Source organism: Ammospiza nelsoni, chromosome 20 (assembly GCF_027579445.1).
Source record: "Ammospiza nelsoni isolate bAmmNel1 chromosome 20, bAmmNel1.pri, whole genome shotgun sequence".
Lineage (NCBI taxonomy): Eukaryota > Metazoa > Chordata > Aves > Passeriformes > Passerellidae > Ammospiza > Ammospiza nelsoni.
Genome location: NC_080652.1, coordinates 4,046,056 through 4,067,930, shown reverse-complemented (window position 1 = coordinate 4,067,930; position 21,875 = coordinate 4,046,056). Strand labels below are relative to the sequence as shown.

Genomic DNA, 21,875 nt, shown 5'->3' with positions numbered 1-21,875 from the left:
GCACTGCCTGCTCACTGAGCTCTTAAAAAAATTAAAAATCAAAAAAGGTTAAAAAAAAAAAAAGAATTACTGAGCTCTTCAAAAACTCTCCAACACAACAATGTGAGTGTAATGGTGAAAAGCCACTACCTCAATTGCCATTGTGACCATGTCACTCAGTATTTCCAGAGAACAGCCTCTGAGCATGTGCACAACCCACACATTGCATTAAATTGTGAGCTGAGACTTTGAGACTTGCAGATGAGGCTCCTTCCTTATCAGTTGCTGTGGTGTGAAGACTCAGCACTTCTCTGCTGCACCTGGCCTGACCTCTTTTTTTCCCCCCACTGATTTATTTAGGTTTCTTCTCTTCTCCTAGGCTCTGAGTCTCATTTTGTATCCCAGATACCAGCACTCCTGGCTGATCACACGCTGTGGAATTGAGTGTGTCTTGCCTGATTTCTGTAAGGTCCAAGGATAAGGTCCTGGATAAGGTCCTGTCCCTCAGAAATTAATGTTTAAACCTCAACTTGAGCCAAGAATTGAGATTAAAATTCCGCTTGAGAACAGAAGGTCTGGCATTATTTTGCATTTCTTAATAAAATGTTTCCACTGTTGTAGTTATTTACTCTCCTCTGTGGAGCACCCACTGCTGACTAGGCAAGGGCTATCCATTAAAGGCTGTCTCTCCTCTCAGCTTAAAAGGAAGTTTCCTCTCTTTGACAGGAAGAAGGTAAAAGAAATTAATTTTTCTTTCAGCATCACCACACCTGGGGAAAGGATCTTGCTTACAGATAACAGTGCAAGCAAATATTTTCCTTGGGAGAAAAAGAGAAAGTAAAGATCAAGGTCAGAGGAGGCAAGTGTAAAGATATGTGACTGCCTTCAAAATAGCCTTCCACAGAACATGTGGGGGTGTTGTTTTATTTAATATGGAAAACATGCAAGGGCACCAAGGAGGGGCAACTGGCCTGGGGCTCACAGGGAGATAAAGGGGCTGCAAAGGCTGGCTGCACAAATATGCTGAATTCCAGTGGTGCAGAATGAGGTAAACAGGCAGATGTAACAGGGGAGGGAGACAGCATTTACCTCTACACATATTAATCAGCAGGAGCATGGCCCAGTGCCACTGTCCCTGAATTCCCTTGTCCTTGCCTTCCTGCTAAGGGAATGCAGAGACTCTGGCTAGTCTTTGCACAGGGTTCCAATGGGAAATTCACATTGCTTTTGCCTCTACCAGAAAACCACAACCCCATGCAGAGCTTCAGGGAGTTTGTCGTGTCTCAAGGTATGGTCCAGCAGCAGCCCCTGGATCTCCCCATCACCAGGGTATACAGATCAGTGCTGTGCCCAGATGATATGATAAAAATTTCATCTCACTTCTCAAAAGTTCAAACACATGCAGAAGTCATGAATCGCAGAATGGTTTAAAGATCATCTTGCTGCAAACCCTCTGCCATGGCAGGGACACCTCCCACTGTCCCAGGCTGCTCCCAGCCCTGTTCAGCCTGGCCTTGGGCACTGCCAGGGATCCAGGGGCAGCCACAGCTGCTCTGGGCACCCTCATTCAGCCAAAACAGTCTCAAAGCCATCTATGAGTGCTTGAGAATCTGCATATCTCCTCACCCAGTGACTAAAACTTCATTTCCCAGAGCTCACAGGTGGGATTTTCCCTCTAGTCCCAGTAAGACACAGAGGAAGTGAGCCCAGACAGCCTGGAGGGTTTGGAGGGGATTTGGTTCTCAGGTTGGCTGTGCCAGCTTCCAGGGGCACCCATTTCTGTCCACTGATCACAGGTGGAGCCCAGAAAGACTAAATTAAATGTTCTGTCTGATTTTTAGCTGGCTGTGTCACTACCTGAGACATACAGACAGGGACAGTGCTGTTAGCCAATGTGATTTAATCAATGACTCTCAGGAAAACTGTCATTAATTCCTGGCTACTGATTTAATTCTTAGAGCATTCCTCCACTTGAGCTAGCTGTAAGCTACCCACAAAATCATAATAAAAGACAAAGAAACAGAATTCAGAATGCAAGTTATGTTTTGGGTTTCTCTTTTTTCTTTCACATTGTGTTAAGAAGTCAAAACTGGACCTGTTTCTGTGGGAACTTGTGCTAAGGTATGCAAATATTTCAAACCAAACCAGTCCCATTTTCCAATGAGAGTGGGCTAGGTTTCAGGCAAAGATGCTTTCACAGCAAAATCTTGGGAAAATTCACCACTTTCCACATTTCCAATATGCCAATATCCATCTCATGCTAAGTGCCAGCAATTGTTTGAACAAGGCTACAACCCAAGAAAGCACTTAAGCACATGCTTAACTTTCAGCACATGAGTAATCTTAGTGATGTCCTGGGTTTTGTTTTTAGAGTCACTATTGTTAGTTACCTTAAATTTTTAAACCCGTAGGGACAATTTGCCTCTTCTGAGATGCATAATTGGGCTATGAAAAGGGATGGTAGCTTGTGATTACTGAATTGTTAATTAATCATTTTTATTCTATTTAAATATGCTTTAGAAGACCATAATGATGTATGCTTCCTTGATATTAGCTGTACTAATTAGATCATCTTTTCTAAATTAGAGTGCAGTTTTCTTAGCAGGTTTCCTTTTATCTGGTGTTCATTTTTCAAAAGAGCTTCATGTTGCTCCCACAGATGAGTGAATCATTTCCAGGGAATCATGTTATGCAAAAGATGTTTTTCTTTCTGGCAAATGCTTATGGGTAGATCATGGATCTCCTTGAAATTAGTAAATATTTTGAACTTTCCTTAACAGTAATGCATCCTTTTACTAGATGACTGTAACTGTATCTGGGATGACACACAGCTTCTACAACAAACTGGTGCATTTGCCATGTTTCCCATTTCAGAACAATCTCACACCAACACAACTATGTTTAGTGACCCATGAAAGCAGAAAATGGAGTGGGTGAAACACGTTTATACACATGAACATGCACATTTATTTCTTTGCACACTTTCTTGAGCAGTTAATTGATGCTCCAGCACTGAAAGCCTTGCTCTCTCCTTCTCCACCAAAATATTACTTTCAAAAGATTGCCAAGGAAATTATGACCATGTTATTCCAGAGGTCCTCATCTAGGTTAGCTTAAACATTTAATTAGTGATATCTAGTTAAAGAAAACCTGAATGACACATCTCTGTACAGCCAGCTCAGAAATTTCTCAAAGACTACCCATGAAATCTCAGGCTATCTCATTTAGGTTTAATGATCCTGGTTTCAGATACAAACTATGAGGACATCCTATCTTGGTAATTCTTGGCACATCTGTCTAGTTGAACACCTTAACCATCACTTGTAGTGCTGGACATTAGAAGGATCACAGAATCACACAGAATCATGATGTCGGAAGAGACCTCTAAGACCATCAAGTCCAACCTATGCCCTAACACCTCAACCAGACTATAGCACCAAGTGCCATGTCCAGTTTTTTATTAAACACATCCAGTGATGATGATTCTACCACCTCTCTGGGAAGAGCATTCCAGTACTTTATTATTCTTTTGGTGAAAAACTTTTTCCTAATGTCCAACCTATCCCTTCCCTGACATAGCTGGAGACTGTGTGCTCTGGTTCTGTCAGTGCTGCCTGGTGGGAGAGCCCAACCCCACCTGTCTGCAACCTCCCTTCAGGAAGGTGTAGATAGCAATAAGGTCACCTCTAAGCCTCCTCTTCTCCAGGTTAAACATCCCCAGCTCCCTCCAACATTCCTCACAGGGTTTGTGTTCCAAGCCCCTCACCAGCCTTGTTGCCTCCTCTGGACACACTCAAGCATCTCAACATCCTTCCTAAAGATGAGAAGAACAGGGCATCGCTTTGGTCTACCCAGCTCTCTGGAAAGCAGCTACTTACGTGTCAACAAATCTCCTGCTGAGGTTTGAGATGACCACTGGAGATCCAGACTGGAAAGGGGGGTCCCGGACCACTTTGTACTTGATGGGTTTGCAGCCTGAGCACAGGGTGCTGTGGGGGACAGAGCTCAGCATGGCAGCGTCGATCTCCAGGTGCTCATCCAAGGTGTAGATCTGGATCCCATACACTTCCTCTCCCACCTGCCCCACGTCCAGCTTTATGGTCAGGGGGATGTCACAGAAGACATTCTGCGGCCCCAGCGAAATGTTCTTGCCGCTGACGGTGAGCAGCTTGATGTCATTCACTGCTCCACTGGAGTCCCAGTCTGGGGAGACGAAGGTCACCCAGATTGTGAGGGACTCTGGAGTCAGGGGGTAGCGGAATTCCAGCTGCAGGTAGCAGCCCTGGGGCTCGGGGCAGGCTGGGGGCACCGTGTGTTGGTTGACGGCAGAATTGGGACTCCACGTCCTGACGCTGGATTTACAGGGCTGCTCAACGTCAGGGTGCCCTGGAAGGGAAGAAGGGATCAAAGAGAGGGCACAGAAGAAGTAGAAGTCAGTGAACATGAGTTTTCATTGGCATCAGTCTAAAGGCAGGCTTGTGGCAGGAGAGCATATCTGTCCAGGAAACCAATTATTTACTTCACCAGAACAGGCAGGGCCAGCACGGGCAGGAGGAACAGAACACCAGTGTCTCCTGGCCAGGTGGGAGACACAAACCCAGTTTAAGTGCCCAGCTGGAATGGACACCACACAACACACTCTGTGCCAGCGCAGCTGGGCCTGCATTTCCTATTTCTAGTGTTTTACTCTGCGCCAAACAATGCTATTTTCTACCTCTTCCACTCAGTAATTTACCTGATAAACAGAGTCACTTTGCCTCCAGTTCACCTCCTACTTATTCCCTTGCCTCTCATTCGAAAATACAATATTTTTGCCTTTAACAAAGACAAGAAAAGAGCCTTTGTTTGTTCCAAGAAGCAGTTGTGCTGTTCAGGGGCAACTCCTGTGGCATTTACAGGTTGATCTAGCATGTTGTGCAAGGCCCCTTTTTTGGAGGCACATGGAGCACAGGTCTGATCTGTCTCTTTGCTCTCATTGTGATGGAACAACAGGCGCTTGTGCTTTTACTCTTCTCACCATTGGCTGTGTTCAACTACATGGGAGGTAGTACTAAAAAATAATGAAAGCCACAATGCTTGCTGGGTTCCCAAATACTATGGTAACATTACAACTTGGCGTGGAGTCATGGACTGCAAGACCCAGAGGGGTCAGACGGGTGGAACAGTTGGTAACAGAATCCAGTGAGAGCTATAAATTTCCTTTTCCTTCCCAAATAATCACACAAAAAGGGAGGCGAGCATGACAGGGAAAAGGCAAAGTACAGAAAAGAAGATAAAGAAAGGTAATGAGAGGAGAGAAATGCAGAAGGCAGAGGGGAAAAAAAGGACAGCACAATTGTTTGCAACTGAGGAAAAAAGCAAGATGAACTACTGGGCATACATGGACAAACAGGACATCACTACTAATTTAAAGAGAAAAGGGCAACGTGTGAAGGTTATTCTGATTGTCTGTGATTCAATGAAGTGTTAGAAATGTGTCTCTTTCGTCAAGGATAAACAGCTCAGGGAATTCTCCTGTTCATACCAAATGAACCCAGATGCAGACTAGATTTCCTGGCAGCCTTCCTGCGATTCAATGTTATTGTCCTGCAGATGCCCAACTTTTCATGCCTCCCCCTCACCTCCCGTATCCCAGAGCCCCTCTCTCCTCCTCACATGGCACAGAGCAGCAGGAATGCCACCAAGACCAGCATCTGGAGGGACCACAGCAGTGATACATTTTGAAGAGAGCCAGAGGTCCATTTAACACGCTCGAGTTTCCCCCCTGGCAAGTGTGTGAGTGGATAATCACTGTGAGCAGCAATACCCCATTCAGCTCACGTTATCTCACCCTCATTGCCAGCTGGGTGTGCTTGGCTGAGCCCTCTGACAGCTTTCTCAGACCCACAGCAAACTCCTGACTGCAGCCCAAAGGTCTTTTTTAACTCCAGCATCTCAGAGGGCTTTGGAAAGATGTGTGAATTTTACCACTGCCCTCTTGCAGAAAGGAAAATGGAGCTAATGGCTCAGAGCCCAGTGCGTCCCCACCTGGGATCCTGCAAATTCACCTCTGTCAGTTCAAGGCTCAGTAAGACTTAAATTCCAAACAAACCTGCACGTTTTGGTAGGTCAGTGTGCGATCCCTGGAGATGCATGAATTTGACTCAGCCTCCAGGGAGCTTAGCACACAGAGCATTACCCCAAAACAGGTGGCAGATTGTAGTCATTCATAAAAACCTCAATGGAGTTGAGATAAAGAGACTCTTTTAAATATTATCCAACACCTAGACCTGGGTAAGAAAGATTTATTTAATTATGGAAGAGGACAAAAACCTTATTTCATATAACTGGATTTCTAGAGAGTGGTAAATACTCTGAAAATTACAAATATTTGTATGTAGAAAGGGTGTAGAAGCTATTCTTCCCTCTGCACTCAGATTTTGAAAATCCTTTGCCTTATGAGACAGATCAGACACAGAACAGCATCTCATGCAACATCACGTCTTGCCTAACACAAAACAGGAATGTGAGGTTTGTGAGGCAGAGCCAAACCCCATGTCCTGGTTGGAGAGCAGGGATGGCAGGTTTGGAGGGTTCCTTTCCTTGAAATTCTGTCCTACAGCCTGGTCTGTCAATCCCTCATTGTACAGTTAGGTGCAGTCACTGGGATGAATTCCTCAGCACAAGGACAGAGCCTCAGAGCCCATCTCTCTCAAAATTCCACCCCTCCTACAAGTGCAATTCACCTGCCACATTTCCTAGGTGGTCAAGATAAAGGAACCACCCAATGGGACTCCAATGTCCAGCTGGGACAATTACGATACAGAAAGAATTGCTCTTGAGGGAAATATTAGACCCAGGAAAAGGCTGAGCTCTAGAGCAGTGCAAGGCAGCAACATTTTTATAATAATCTCACACTTCTCTCAGTCAGCAGTGAGCCAGGCAGGAGGAACTGACTGATATATGCATATATTGCACAGCAAGCAAAGGTACCCACTGGGCTTGAGCCAAAATCACCTTTCTTACATAAACCCCCCATTTGACAGAGTTATGGAGGTGCTGTAAGGTTTGTTGACCTAGCTGGTGCTGCTGGTGAGAATCCAGGTAGGTTAGAGCCTTCTGGCTCTACGGTGAAGATAAAATCAGAGCTGCCTGATCTCATGAGACTTCCAACAACCCCTGCCAAGGAATAAGCAGCCCCTCGTGCAGGGGCCACAACGGGCTGAGAAAGAACCATGAGATGCTTCAGCCTCAGTGTTGGATCCCACCATGCTCAGGAATGAGAAGGGAATTAGGAAGGGCACTGCCCACAGCAAGGTTTTGCAGTGGGCACAGCTCCCACATAGCCCAGACCACTGCTGGTGCAGCTGCCTGGGGTAGGAGACCTCAGGAAAATGAGATCAAACCCAAGCAGAGCTGCTCCAGAGACACGTGGGGAGTGTGTGGTTTTCTGCTCAGAAGCTGGATGAGTCCTACAGAACATTTTCCATGTGTGTCATCTCAGATTTTAAAATAAGTTCATTTTGGCTATGCTTGTGCCTCTTTTGTCTTTGCTTTCCATGGACATTCCAGCAGTGGAGATTTACACCCAAGAACCCCTGCAGAAAGTGAATTTAAAGCTTGAGTACTCACAGATAGACAATTAAAGAAGCCAGACAATGATCTAACTGCTATTTGTAACTCAGACCAAGTGCAAATAGGCAGAGGAGTGGGGTGGTGGAGACAGAAAATCATGGAGACAGAAAATCATGGAGCAACAAACACCATACACTGGGTATATTTTCTACCCTAAAGTGGCAACAACTCATTAATCCTGAGGACATGATTACCAAACTTCTGTTCCATAGAAGTAGCACAGGAGCGACTAAATGAGACAGATAAGGATCAGACTGCACCCTTCACAGTTAAGAACATGCAGGCACACACAGCAAGAAGAGGAAATTAAATGCAAAATGCTGCTGAGTAATAAATCTTAGAGTAGCTTAGTTTCTCTAGGAATGATGCCTCTGGCAAGACGTGTGAGATCTAGAATAAAGCCAAAGCTTGGTGGAGAAATTTTGATGGAACTGCATATTTCAATGGAATACACAGTTCTTTCAAAATAAAAACACTTTGCAAAATTGGGTTTATTTGGCCAAAATTTTATCCTGGAAGAGAAAATGGCAAGAAATTTTTAACACTATGGGAACATTGTGTTTTGACATTTTTGTGAGAAACCTTTTCACTTTTGCACCTTGAAACACTTTCCATTTTGATATTCAAAGTTGCTTTTGCCCTAGATTCTATACTAAAAGTGTATATTTTCAAATGTGATAATTTAACCAAAGTTCATCTGAGCTAAACAAAACATTTTGGCCGGCCTCAAACACTTTTTTTTTTTTTTAATTTTCCTTCATGTAGAATTTCAAATGTTTCAAGTTTTGTTCCAAATAAAAACAGGTTTCAAAGTCTTGTAATCCTTGGCTAAGAGGAAATTCCACCTTCTACCCTGAGCTACTACTGCAAGTGATCCAAACTTTGCTAATGCTGTTTATTGGGTGATCCAATCACCCTCATACTCAGAGTGCTGCTTCCCAGGATGGAGCTTCCCCCCACAGGCCAGGTGTGCTCTAAGCTGTACCCAGCAGCCTTGCATGTCCTAAAATCATGGGATAGTTTGCTTTGGAAGGGACCTTAAAGCTCCACCCCTGCCATGGGCCTGGACACCTTCCACTATCCCAGGGTGCTCCATCCAACCTGACCTTGGGCACTTTCAGGAATGGGGAAGCCACAGCTGCTCTGGGCAACCTGTTCTAAATTTAGGGGGTGAGTTGGAGTGAAACACACCTGGGACACAGGTGTGTGGGGCAGAGGACACTGACCACTGTCCCATCAAGCAGCAGGGGCACAGCTCGTTGCACGTGTCCTGACCTTAGGACAAGGGAGAGCTCCTGTGCACCAGCCCAAATAATATTCCTTGCAGAATAACGCCCATGTGCTTTAGCTGCAGGACAAATAAACCCTTAACATAAGGAGGTATTTGTGTAATGAGTTTGCAAAATCCAGGATTGCCCTTGGGGCTCAGTGACTCACCTGTGTGCTCACGGTGAAGTGTGGCTGCTCCGGAAGGAAAAGCTGGTGAGGGACAGGCTGAAATAATGCTTTGCTCTTTCCAAACTGTGATTTGGGATGGCTGACCTTTGCCTGGTACAATCTTAAATATGCTCCACCACACACACCCAGGGACATAGCGGAAGGGACGTGTGGAGGAGTTAATGATGGAGATCTAATGGCAGTGCTCAAGCAGCCCTGCAGACCATTGTCCCTCCAACAGGCTCCAAGAGAATGACTTGCAAAACACCCTGAACAAGAGGGCTTGACGTGGTCACCTGCATTCCTGCTGCAGGGCACTGGCCCAAAGGGCAACCTCCTTCCAGCCCACTGCTGTTCACCACAAGTGAAGGCAGCACAAATCAGGCCCAAATAAAAAATGACTCCTCACTTTTGGAGCTGGAGCAGAGGGAGAAAACAGCTCCCCTGAGGAATTCGTCTGGCAGATGTGAATGGTCAGCATTTCTTGGCACTCTGCTGCTTTGTGAAATTCATGTTCAGCTGCTGGAATTCACTTAATTCATGGGCAGGGGCAGGGCTCAGGGGCCAAAACACAGGTATTGGAGCCAGTGGCATTCCTTTAGGGCACAGTGTGCCTATGCCTCATAGCTCTGTCCACATTACATGCAGGTATAACCAATCACTCCCAGATTTTCCCCCTGTTTTTGTGGCTCCCCCTTTGCTCTGTCCCACCCTCTGTCCCACCTTGTGTTTGCTCCCACCCCTGTGACTCACCTTCAGCCTCCCGTGGGCTCCAGTGCCCCGAGGGATCGCAGGGCATGGGAGAAGAGGCGCTGAAGGCGTACTGCACCAGGACTCTTCCCTCTGCGCACAGATCACACGCTGATCCCACTTCTCTAGGAGGCCAGGAAAACAGGAAAACACACCAACTTAGTAACAGCTGAATGAGCTGCTTATTCAACTATATTAAAAGCAATAAGACTTAGAATTCAGGTCCACTTAACCCCCTTTTCTCAAGGCACTGACAAAAGTGTTTTCCGATGCTGACCTTCTGTAGATTTAAGTCAAGAGCCAGTGTAGAAAGCATTTTTGAGCCCTCTATCCAACACAAAATGACAGCAACCTGGGAAATCACATTCACCTATATTCTTTTCCCCTGGACCAAACCATGACAAAAGAAAACACACGTTGCTTAGGGGTTAGAGCAGAGAAAATTGCCTCAGGAGTTTTCAGATCTATTTCTGCTCTCACCATGGATTTATTTATTGCTTGAACTTGCAGTATCTTTAGGATTGTTCTACCAGCAAGATTGGCTGAGCAGGGATATCCAGTTAAACTCCAGTTAACAAATCACAAACCGGTTTGGGTTGGAAAGCACTTAAAGCTCACCTCATTGCACCCTCTGCCATGGCAGGGACACCTCCCACTGTCCCAGGCTGCTCCCAGCCCTGTCCAGCCTGGCCTTGGGCACTGCCAGGGATCCAGGGGCAGCCACAGCTGCTCTGGGCACCCTGTGCCAGGGCCTCACTGTTCCCACAGGGAGTAATTTCTTCCTAAGATCCAATCCAAAACTACTCTCCATCAGTTTAAATAGTTTTTCGAATACATTCACGAGATCAGTGTTTAAGATGTAGACTGGAGTAACCCTAATATCCTCCATAAGGTTAGGGTGATTTCTATCAGCTGAGGATGCAATTCACACAGTTCAGCCCTATGTTCCTTGAGGTCACAAATCTGGAACTCTGTATGACCCAAAGTACATGGTTATTTACCCCAGTAAGCTGCTTACTATTCAGAATTAATTGTTCTGTGTTAAGGAACACTTTCTGCTGAAATGGAAAGTTAAAAATTAATTATCCTAATGTTCAAATGCACCGGAAAGGACAGAAGTTTTTAGGCAAACACTTTGTGTGTAACACAGTGTACTCGCTATGCTACTCTAGTAAGAACAGCTCGAGTCAATTATTAAATAATTTATAACAACTACTATAATCAGCTATGCAAATTTTAACCACCACTGCATGATTTATTTCAGCACTGATGTGAAGAGAGGACTGTGATCCTTAGAGAGAGGTTATTTGGGATCCTCAGTGGCTGAGCCACCCTGAGAGAGACAGTAACTGGCTGAATTGTGCAGTGCAGGAAAGGATGCACCTGCTAAAAACGCCTGAAAAATACAACGTGGCAATGGGGCAAATAAAGAAGAAGGAGACAAAGGTGGCCCTCTCTTCCTTTCATGGTCTGTAACACTGGTAATAAAAAAATGTGGGCAAGTTGTGAGTAACATCACTTCGTGTCTCACTTCACCCACCTGCACCACTGGCATGATACTGCCTCCCTATTTCATTTCTCAGCTGCCTGTTTAGCAGAGGTTTAGGTGTCTGACTCAGCTTGCCTGAATAATACATGCAAAACCAAAATTTTTAAAAAATCAAGAAACCTGAATAAATGGTTCTGATAAATCAAAATGTAAAATTATTGTTGTGCAGTTGTTCTTCAGACACTTCCACGACCAGTCAGGATAGAAGTCCCTGCAATAATAATCCTTCAGTTTCTCTACAAAGAGACTCCTGCATTAGCACTTGGTCCTGGATGAGGAGAGGCCTCTGGAAGCCAAGTTTCCACAATTAGGACTGCTTTTTACTCAAATTAGCAGCTATACTATTTCATCACAGGCTGCCATGGTGGAAAAAAACTGTATGCTTATGGACAAACATTTCCTTTTACCAGTGAGGGCTTGGAGGTAAGAGAGAAATCACAAGGAGCATCATGTGGGAAAGGCTATGAGCAAACTTTCTCTTTTTACTTTTCCAGTTTGGGAGCCAAGCTCAACCCTGATGTAACTCCACTGGCTGAAAGGACTTACACAGGGGATGACTCTTGGGTTAAAGCTTTGGTCTGCAGACTCTTGCACACAAATCCTATAAAGAGCCATGAATGTCAAACTTAATTATGGAACTGCATTTACAGGCTTATGAAAACCTAAGCCAGGTCCTTATACCTTATGAAGCCATAGAAAACAAGAAAATAAATGAGCATAAATTCATTCAAAAAACACTATTTATTAGGAATGATGGCCATATCTGCCACCTTATACACGGTGGCACATGACTGCCCAAAGTGCAGGCTAATGGAAAATCTAGATTTCTCTGTTTTCTAATAAGCCAAGTACTGGGGAAATTCCAGCTTGTGAAGTTCAGAGCACAGGAGGAATTCATTCCTACAGCATGATATTTCAGTGAAGTGGGTTCAAAATTTAAAGATTACTAGTGAAAAGCAGACCATTTCCTTCAGGGCCAGCACCAGTTCAGTAGGCAACTCAAAACCACTAAAAATCTGTCATTCCTTTGGCTAAAGAGTGCCTGCTTACAGACTAAATTTGAGCTGCTGTACTTGAAATTCAGGATTGGTCCTCTCCCCTCTAAGGCACTGAAACTTTCCAGCAAGGTTTAACAGAGTCATTATCAAGCCCAGCCATCTCTGGGACACCACAGTGACCAAAATATTTGCTTGCTAAGAATGAGATAGAATCAGATTCATGGAAATTAATGCTGTCACCTCAATGAAAACTTGCAGAAAGATGCATTCAAAGATTTCTGCCCAAATTTGCTGCAGAGCCCCATGACAATAACTGTTCACATCTGCCCACGCATCTCAGACAGGAGGTGCATGAATGGATGTTCAGAGACAGCAGATGAACACATCCAATGGATGCAGTCAGGAAATGAAGAGACTTCTCTTTTTCTGCCTTGTTTTCACTTGTTTCTTTTGCTTTATCGTTATTTTATTATTACATGTTATTGTGTGGGCATTTTTTCATGCTTTTTTGAAAGGGAGGATGGAGAACAGGAAAGATTCCAATCCTGTGGATAGGAGCTACAAGAAGAAATGCTGGTTCCTGATATATTTGATTATTAGGGATGTCTGGGAGCCCAACCAGCTGCTGGAGCTTAGGGTCAAAACATCTTGACAAATTTACATGCAGGTAAGTGATTCTCTAGAGTGAGAGAGCAAATATCAGTGGAACACTCTGAAGAGGGTCCCTCAGGAAGAAGATTTTACTTCTGTGCACAACTCTTGTGTCTAATTTTGTTAAATTGTGAGAACACAGGAGAGCTACCCCCAGATTTACAGGAACTAGGAGTTAATATTGCTCTCTGCCCCTAAATCCATGTAAGTAATCATGTAATTTGAAGACCTTATGAGGAAATCATCTAATTTAGCTATGACAGAGTTGCATCTAAGCAGGGAACAGACACACAGTCTTTAATTCCATGCCCCATCTCCCTTCAACCTGTCAGGACCTCCCACAGATGCAGCCAGCCCAGCGCTACGGTTTTAAACAGAAGGCTAAATTTTCCCTCCCTGACTTTCATTAAGCAGAGGTCACTGCCTGTGCACAGCTCTGGAGAATAAAAGAGACATAAAAGGAACTTGAGTTGCGCCGAGCACGCCCACAGCAGCATTGTAATTGGGATCAGGAGTGAGCTCTGGGAGTGGAATTCCTCCTGTTCCCTGCTTCCAGCACTCGGAACAGTCCTGGAGCAGGGAGGCTGGACCCAGTTTTTTCTCACCCAGAGTGGAGGTGTGCTGCAGGACCACACCTGATGTGCTCCTGTGGGAGCCCCCTGACGTCGGGTCTTCATTAACAACTGTTTTGCGCTGGAGATCTCCTTCTATTGGGCCACAACACTTGCTAATGTAGCCAGAGCCATTCATCCTTTGAAGGCGCTTTTACACTGTCAAAACAGCAAGGAAGGGGCCTCTGTGCATTAGAAACCAGGCCCAAGGCACTCAGCAGCTGAGTATCAGTCTTCTGTTTTTTACATGAATAGTCCCATTGAAGTGAATGAGTTTATTCATTCAAGTGAGGCAAGTAAAATTTGGGCCAATGGTGTGCACTTTGTGTAAAAATATCTGCAAAGATTTACAGTATTCCCACACACAGATAAGATTATACTTGGCCAATTTTACCTCCTACTTGTCTTGCACAGTGACCCAATTTCACAAATTGATACAGGCATGAGTCTCTGACCGAGCAGTGCTGGACGCGGCGGTTCTGGAAGCTCAGCACGTGGGCTTTTCCAGGATTAGTCACTAGAATAACACTATCATCCTTGTTTTGATTAGCAGATCAAAAATTTGGGCATGTTTTAGACAGGATCACTTATATGTTTCAGTGACATTTTTAAATGGTCACGGCAACATTGCTGTATCTGTTAGCAGTGGGAATCTCATTTTAACAAGGAATTGGACTCAAAGTATTTGAGGCTGTCTCTTTAAATCTCTTCAGTAAGACTGAGCACACAGATTTGAAAACCCAAAGGAGTGTTTTTCCTGGAAAATCACTCTTTATTTAACATACGATAACTCTGTTATGAAATTTTAGATTTAACAGGCTATCCACTGTGTGTTATTTAAGAAGCAAGTAACTAGAGGTTATTAAGAACATATTGATTGAGTTATAAGAAATATGTAATAAAGTCATATTTGGTTACATAACAATTAACTCCGCATCAATGTGTTTTTTAGAGGCAGATGGCATTTATTTAACGCACAATAAGCATCTTCTGAAATCTAAATTAAATTGGAGAAACTTAATTTACCTAAAAATTATTATGGGCTGAAAAATTCTGAATTAATTTTCAGAACTATATGAGTCCTTTTTGCAGGTAGGGAATAAAAGGATTTGGTTACAAAACCATAATTAAAGAAAACACTGTTCAGAGCACAAGACCTCTCTTTATCAATTCCTAACAGGATTTGATTTCCCTCCCCATATTAATCTGCAATAAGGGTGGAAAATCTCATCTGAGCAGAAAATAACAGCTCTCTGCCTAGTGGGATAAAGCAGAGGCTGGCCACTGAAATGGCCACGGTGTCCTAGCAGTGCTGGAAGGAGTTTCATCCCTGATGGAGGCAGTGGTTTCAAGGTGCTCTCCCAGCACAAAGCAGCAGTGCTGAGGCAGCTTTTTGGGTGCTAATACGCTTGTAAATTTGGCCTCCTGTGCTCTGAACTGCTGCGGTCCTGAAGGACACTCCAAGTTTGCTCTCTATAAAACAACAAAGCACGAGGTGGAGAAGAAGTGCAAACGGGGATGTGAGTTAATGGTAATGCGAGAAGGTCACTGATTTGGGAAGTTCTCTGCCAGGACTCCCATAGCTCCTGCAGCTCATCCAAGAGCTGCATAAGAGCATTTAGATGAACTACCCAGTTACTCAGGTCATACTGGGGCAGAATTGCTCTGAATGTGGTGTGCAGTGAGGTGCAACTCCTGCCCAGAGCCCTCCATTTTCCATTATTGATATCACATAGCTGCATGCCTGCCAGACAGGAATACACATCCCTTCACTGACCTACAGGACAATATTCACATCATATCCAGGGGGCTGGGACTTTGACTGCCTTGCTCAATTCCCATCTCACATCTACAGCTCAGGGGAGGATGCAGCATTTGTCCCTGTCCCCAGTCCAGCCACCTCCTTGCCCATGAGCTCTGTGTTGTAAAAGCAAGATCCACTTTGTCCTTGCAAAGGGAGGAAGGGGAACGTGCAGGCACAGCTGAAGCCCACAGGTATTCGTGAGCAGCAACAACAGCAGGAACCACAGGGCCAGAATCTTAGATTGAAAATTCCTCCCATAACATATGGAGAAAGATTTGCCCTTTACATGGCAAATCAATGGCCTTCAACTGAGTGCTACAGGCTGAGAAAGGAAGAGCAGACAACAGATCAATAACCTCCTAGGTATGAACCAATTTAGGAAGGAGCCTTAAGCCAGGCTGAGCACAGCACACGACCAAGCTACACTCCTGGTTCTCCCCTTCCCATTTTTCCAGCACGAAAGTACAGAGCAGAGCATGATCACCTTTCAAAGAAGTGGCCATCGATGGGAGGAAACCACTCGAGGGTGACAGAGGTGGAGGCGCGAGCCACAATCTGGGGGGCAATTGCCACGGGGGCTGGTTTCTTGGTGGGCTGCCAGCTCTGGTAGACCAGGTCCAGGTAGCAGTGCATCCTGGCCACCTGGTTGGGCGTGAAGGAGTCGGTGCAGTCATCGTCTGCAATTCAAACAGAAGCCTCGTCAGCCACGTGGGAGCAAGTGGAAGAATTACAACCTGGTGAATGGCAGCTCCTTGGAAGGGCCGGGCTGGGATCCCACAGCACTCCAGAGTTAATGGTCTGTGAAGGAATTAGCGCAGCCATCACTTGTGGAGGCAGGTGAAAGGAAACAATGGTTAAAAAGGAAGGAAATAAATCAATAAACGTTCCCTCCCCCTGACCTGGGATACACCTGAAGCACCCAGAGATCATCTCTAAATGAGGCAGAGACACGGAGGGGGAAGAAACAGAAAACTTCAGTGCAGCGCCTTCTGGGCCACCAGTGGAGCTCTGGGTTTAAAATAATTTCACATCTAAAATAATGTCTCTGGAAGGGTAAAGAATTTCACATTTAAGATAATATCTCTGGAAGGGTAAAGGATGGTAGTGTAAGGAAAAAGGACTGACTGGGAGTCATGCAAACTACGGGCAACAGACTGTCAGATCTCTCAGATTAAAACACAACAGAATTTAAAAATACATAACTTTTAAAGTTCTTAAATTTTCTAATGAGGAAAAAAAAATGTTCTGAAAGATCAATTCAAAATATCATTTCAAACATTAACAAAAACATACGTTTTTGGTGCAGAAAATAACTTTAGTTCTATAAAATTCTCCCCCTTACCACTATGATTCTAACCCCTTTCTGAACTTTTCACAAACATTTCTTGATATTTCTTATTTCTTTTTTCATTCAAAATAGAGGAATAATATGCTGGATGACTTCCCATAAATACCCATTTCTCATTTCATCTTGTTTTCCTCAAACATGATTTGGCAACAAGAACACATCCAGTGCCCTCTGAACACCATACAGCTTTACAACTACAATGCCCCAGAGAAGCAGAAAATTGCTGTTTCTCTATTGTGCAGATCCCAGAGGGGATAAATATATTGTGCAAAGTCACCCAGCAAAGCCATGCTGAGGAACTCGATGCTAAGCACTTCAACCATTTTTTCTGGTGCTCTTCCCATCAGATGAAAAGCTCTTGAAAACACAGAGTGTTTCTTCACATGTGCCTGCAGAGTTCCCAGCCCAGCAGAGCTCGGTCCCAGCTGGGATCCAAACAACAATGACAGTTCTGCACAGGTCAAGTGCTGCACTTCTCTGGGAAGATGCAGGTCACCCCAGGCTGCTCGTGTAAGTTCAATATTGTGACAGCGTTAGGAGGTGCTCTGATGTTTGCAAGTCTGTGCCCTCTGGTACTCCAGAGGAACAAGAAAATATGAATTTCTTCTAAAGACAAATGGGTATTTGCTGGCTAATTTAAAACCTGGCCACATCTTCCCAGAGATGCAGGCAAAAGGAGATGGCTCTGGTGAGGATCCTGCTCAGACTCCAGCCCTCCCACAGTAGGGACACGCCAGCTCACGTGTTGTCCTGTGTCTCTCCCAATCCCACTGAGCAGTGACACTCCTCTGATCAAACATGCACAGCAGAAATACACACACCACCCCCTTGATAATATCTACAAATCCCTGTGGGTATGCAAAAAGCTGCCTTAATGTGACATCTCTGGATTTCCTCAATAATTATTGATGGTCTACCCCTGAGCACGCTGTAAAAGCCATAAATATTCTTCACGGAAGCACAGAAGGAGACAAAGGCCCTTAATAGCCATCATAAAAGAACAATAAAATATATATAGGACAAAGCAGTGGGACAATGGCATAGGAGAAAGATGACCTGCATTCTCAATCTCAAACACCAACACCGCCTGTCTCCAGAGGGAGGGGAAGGGAGGAGAGGTGAGGGAGAAAGGTGTTTCACTCAATATCAAGAAAAGTTCAAGATCCTCATATAAAGCAATAATTAGAGAAATTCTATATTTCACTGGGATGATCCAACAGAATTCAGAGGAAAAATTTGCAATGATTTCATGAAATGTCATCTAAAAGACTAACTTATCTTTTATTTGGGAAAACCACAGCTATTTGGACTTGTAAAAATAATTTACAAGTCCTATTTCTCACACTACTTAATCTTTTGGCCATTCCAGGAAAAATAAAAATTATCATTTAAACTCTGTGCTTTACTCAGGGCTGGGGGTAGCTGGACAGATGGATGGGACAGGAACGGACAGACAAATACAATAGGATCAAGCAGTACAAGAGCAGCAAAACAGAAATGAAAGAAAGGCAATTCCTAGAACTGCATGACCTCAACCTACATGTTTCAAAGGTATTTTGACAGCAATTTGATATCCTGCTATATTTTACTCCACTGGCAACAACAGAAAAGCAAACAGATTCATGCTTGAGCTCTAGAGATATCTATCATGTCACTTCACTTAATTTTTCAAGGAAAAAGAAGAGGTTTCAGCTCAGAACACCAGCACACATGTAGCTCCCAGGAGCAGATGGGTATCTCTGTGGTCTGCCTCTGCCTCAGCTCCCGAGTCAGCTGGCAAGGCAAGTTCTCTTTGGAAGATAAGAGCTCAGAGTTTTGAAACAGGCACGTTCCACCCCTCACCACATGCACACGAGCAGCCTTGGTGGGAGGATTTTGTCATCTGGAGTGGCCCTGTCTTATCTGATGGACGTTACCATGGGGCTGGACTTGGTGCTCAGGCTCCCTGCCCGACCACAGGCACCACAGCACTGAGCACTGAGGAGCTCACTCGGTGTGTTTGTCCCTGAAAGCACCCTCTAAACAAATAGAAAAATAGAGAGAAAACTCAGCATTGCTTTTAGCTAGCGCCACAAAGGGCATAAAAGCATTTTGGTTATAAATCATTTCAATCCATGCCACAGATGACATTAAACACTTTGCTTCTCTACAGTTTTATTACAGAATAAGCACTCCTGTGACCTTTTGAGTGGGAAATCTGTGTTTTTGCCTGGAGTATAAAGGTGCCCTTCGGTGTCTGTTAGTATATTGGTTGCCTTTAAAATGTTGTTGATTCTGTCAGCTCACTGTCATAGCTTGTCACCACAGAGAGACCCTGCTGCTCAAAATAAAGGAAAATACAAGTCAAAGTATCCCTTGCTCCTTCTGAGAAATAACAGAGGAGCTTTCAGCTCCCCTTGAGCTTCCAGAGGTGCACCAAGGACCCCACTCCAGCCTCACCCAATGGGCAGGGTCTGGAGCAATTGCCCTCTTTGGGATATGCTCTGTTAGGAGAATGCACATCTGGGCAGCAAAGCTGTGCCTGCAGAGCTGGACACACATCAGCTTTTGCTTTGAGGGGTGGTTTTACCACACTGATATGGAGCCTCTGTTGTTGCACTCCCAGCACAAACCAGCACAGCACACTGGTAGCCCTTGGCCAGGCAGAATCCCACTATTCACATTTTGGGATGTGATTCCAAATCAAACCTAAATGTGGCATTTCAACAGACACCTGGATGCAGGGGCAGTGCCTCATTAGTTGTCCACTTGTCACAGGGTTATCTGACAGCCTTGATGGTATCAATACTCATATGACATTCTATATCTCCTTGGGAGAGTATAAACAATCTCTGGATTTGAGTTTTTCAAAGACCTCATAGATCAGGCATCCAGATCTCGGAGAAATAGGGTGTCAGGTTTGCTTAGAGCCTTTAGAAGATGTTTTCTTCATGCTTATCTCATTTCTTCCATCCCCCAAACCTTCTGCCTGGTCTTCGCATGAAGCCCTATGAATTTGGGGAAAACTGGGATAAAAGAAAAGGAGAACTAGAAGGGATTTCTGATCTATTGGGTCTGATCCCTCATCAAGCCAGGATCTAGACCTTTATCAGCACAAAGAAATGGACTGAGAAATCAGGGGTTGTGGTACCCACATCCTCTGAACAGAGAGAGACATAATTCTCTCTCCCAGGATTTTTTCTGGGGAAGGCAGTGAGAAAACAATTCTTACCTCTATTTACTGCTGCTGTTGTTTGGCACGTGGAATGTGCTATGGAGATTGTTTACCAAAGGTGATGGTTGTTTGGATTGATTGGCCAATTGGGTCAAAGCTGTGCATGGCTGTCTTGAGACAGTCACGGGGTTTTCTTGAGTATCTCCTTAGTATAGTTATAGTATACTATACTATATTAGTATATTATACTAATATATATTAGTATATTATACTAATATATCTATTAGTATAATATAGTCTAGCTTAATAAAGCAATTGTTCAGCCTTCTGAATGATGGAGTCAGAGCACATTATTCCCTGGCTGGGGGATCACCTGTCTCTATGAGAAGGGGTAATACCACAATTCTTTGTTCCTGCTCACCCACAGACCCCTCCCCAAAAAGCCCAAGCAAATCTCAGTACCTGCATAGCTCATGAAGTTACTGAAGGGCGTGTTCAGGAAACTGTGGAAGCCACAGGTGTCATTGCCAGGCCCAGGGTCCCCACAGAGCTTGTGCTTGGGAGCAGGGTTGGTGTCACTGCACAGGTCCCCGGTCTCGAAGGAGGGCTCTGTCTCCATGCACGGGTCGCTGCAGGACAGGATCTCAGAGATGCCTCTGAAGACATGGTAGAGCCCCAGGCTATGCCCAATCTCGTGGATCATGGTGTGTGTGTGGCCGGGGATTCCGTAGAAGGAGGGATTCAGCACGATGCCACCTGCAAGGGCAAAGAGAACAGCTTCTGGGTTGGCCTTGTGTTCCTCAGGACAGCAGGAGAAAGGAGAAAGAACACCTTGCTGAGGGGAACTCCTCTGGCCCTTTGTTGGATCATCTGCAGCAGAACCAGACACATTTCCTGCCCATGAAGTTTCATCTCACCCTTAATCTGGGGCTCCAAGGAGAAGGAACTGTGCGACAGAGCTCAACATACCAAACCAAAAACACTGCAACAATCAGTCTTTCAACTGAATAAACTCAATGTAGGGTTTTTGTTAGCTTAGAGGAAAATCCTGCATGAAATTACTTCTTACCATGCTGTTTTAGATAATTTCATGTGCTTGAAGAGTGTGACTCTGCCCAGAAAGGTGTAAGCAATGTATTTGACACCAAGAGTCAAACAAAACACACCTGGAACACTCTGTGTATAATATTCCCCAGGGTAAAGATGTGAGAAAAGCCTATTAACTTCTGAAATACCCTGAGAATTGCAGAAGACTCCACCAATACTTGCAAATTAAGAGCTGGGCAAAGTAAATTGTGCACACCCAAGGCTGGAGCAGTTATTTCAGGGTATCCTGGAGACAGCTTTGAAGCAACTGTCAGAAACACACTGTTCATGTACTCAGACAAGCCTGGCTTGATCTGAACTGCACAGTCCACTAATGAATATGCATTAAGTCTAAAGTGTCAAAAAAATACGAAATCCTGCAATGTGATAACCCTGAAAGAACTATGTGTTTATTAAATGTTTTTGCAAAGAAAACTAATGGTGTTTTCTGTTGCATGAATTAAGGAATGTGCAAAGAAGCAAATGGCAAATTAGTGAGGATTTACAGTACATTGATAATCATATGAACTATATTTTTATCTCAGTTAGATGTACCTTTGTATTTAAAATATGCTTGATATTTTCCTTATTTAGCTTGTTGATATCAACTTTTCCAAGCCCTTTATTTAAAATCCATTTTGTGTCCTGCCTATTTGAGGAGACTGCTTTGTAAAAGTTATAGTGGGAATATAAATCTTGGACATGGTACTCTAATAATTTAGTGACAATGAGGAGAGAAAAGGTTTTGGCAGCAGGAGCTTTATCAGAGCCTGTAGCACAGGGAAGATGAGATCACCAGGTTCTGATGCACCATAGACCCTTCATCCTCATCTGCCTGGAGACTTAGTTGTAAAAACCATGAAATTAGAGGAAAACGAGACCATGAAGTTCTTA

At 44.4% G+C, this 21,875-nt stretch overlaps 1 protein-coding gene across 1 annotated transcript in view; it reads right to left on the bottom strand.

Annotated features, from left to right (window-relative positions):
* Positions 1–21,875, bottom strand: part of PAPPA (pappalysin 1) — a 175,419-nt gene that overhangs the window by 98,682 nt on the left and 54,862 nt on the right. The window contains exons 4-7 of the mRNA XM_059486423.1: positions 20,358–20,651; positions 15,878–16,070; positions 9,784–9,905; positions 3,858–4,365 (exon numbers count right to left, since the gene is read on the bottom strand). Coding sequence (XP_059342406.1) covers positions 3,858–4,365; positions 9,784–9,905; positions 15,878–16,070; positions 20,358–20,651 — 1,117 coding nt within the window. The remainder of the gene's footprint in view (positions 1–3,857; positions 4,366–9,783; positions 9,906–15,877; positions 16,071–20,357; positions 20,652–21,875) is intronic.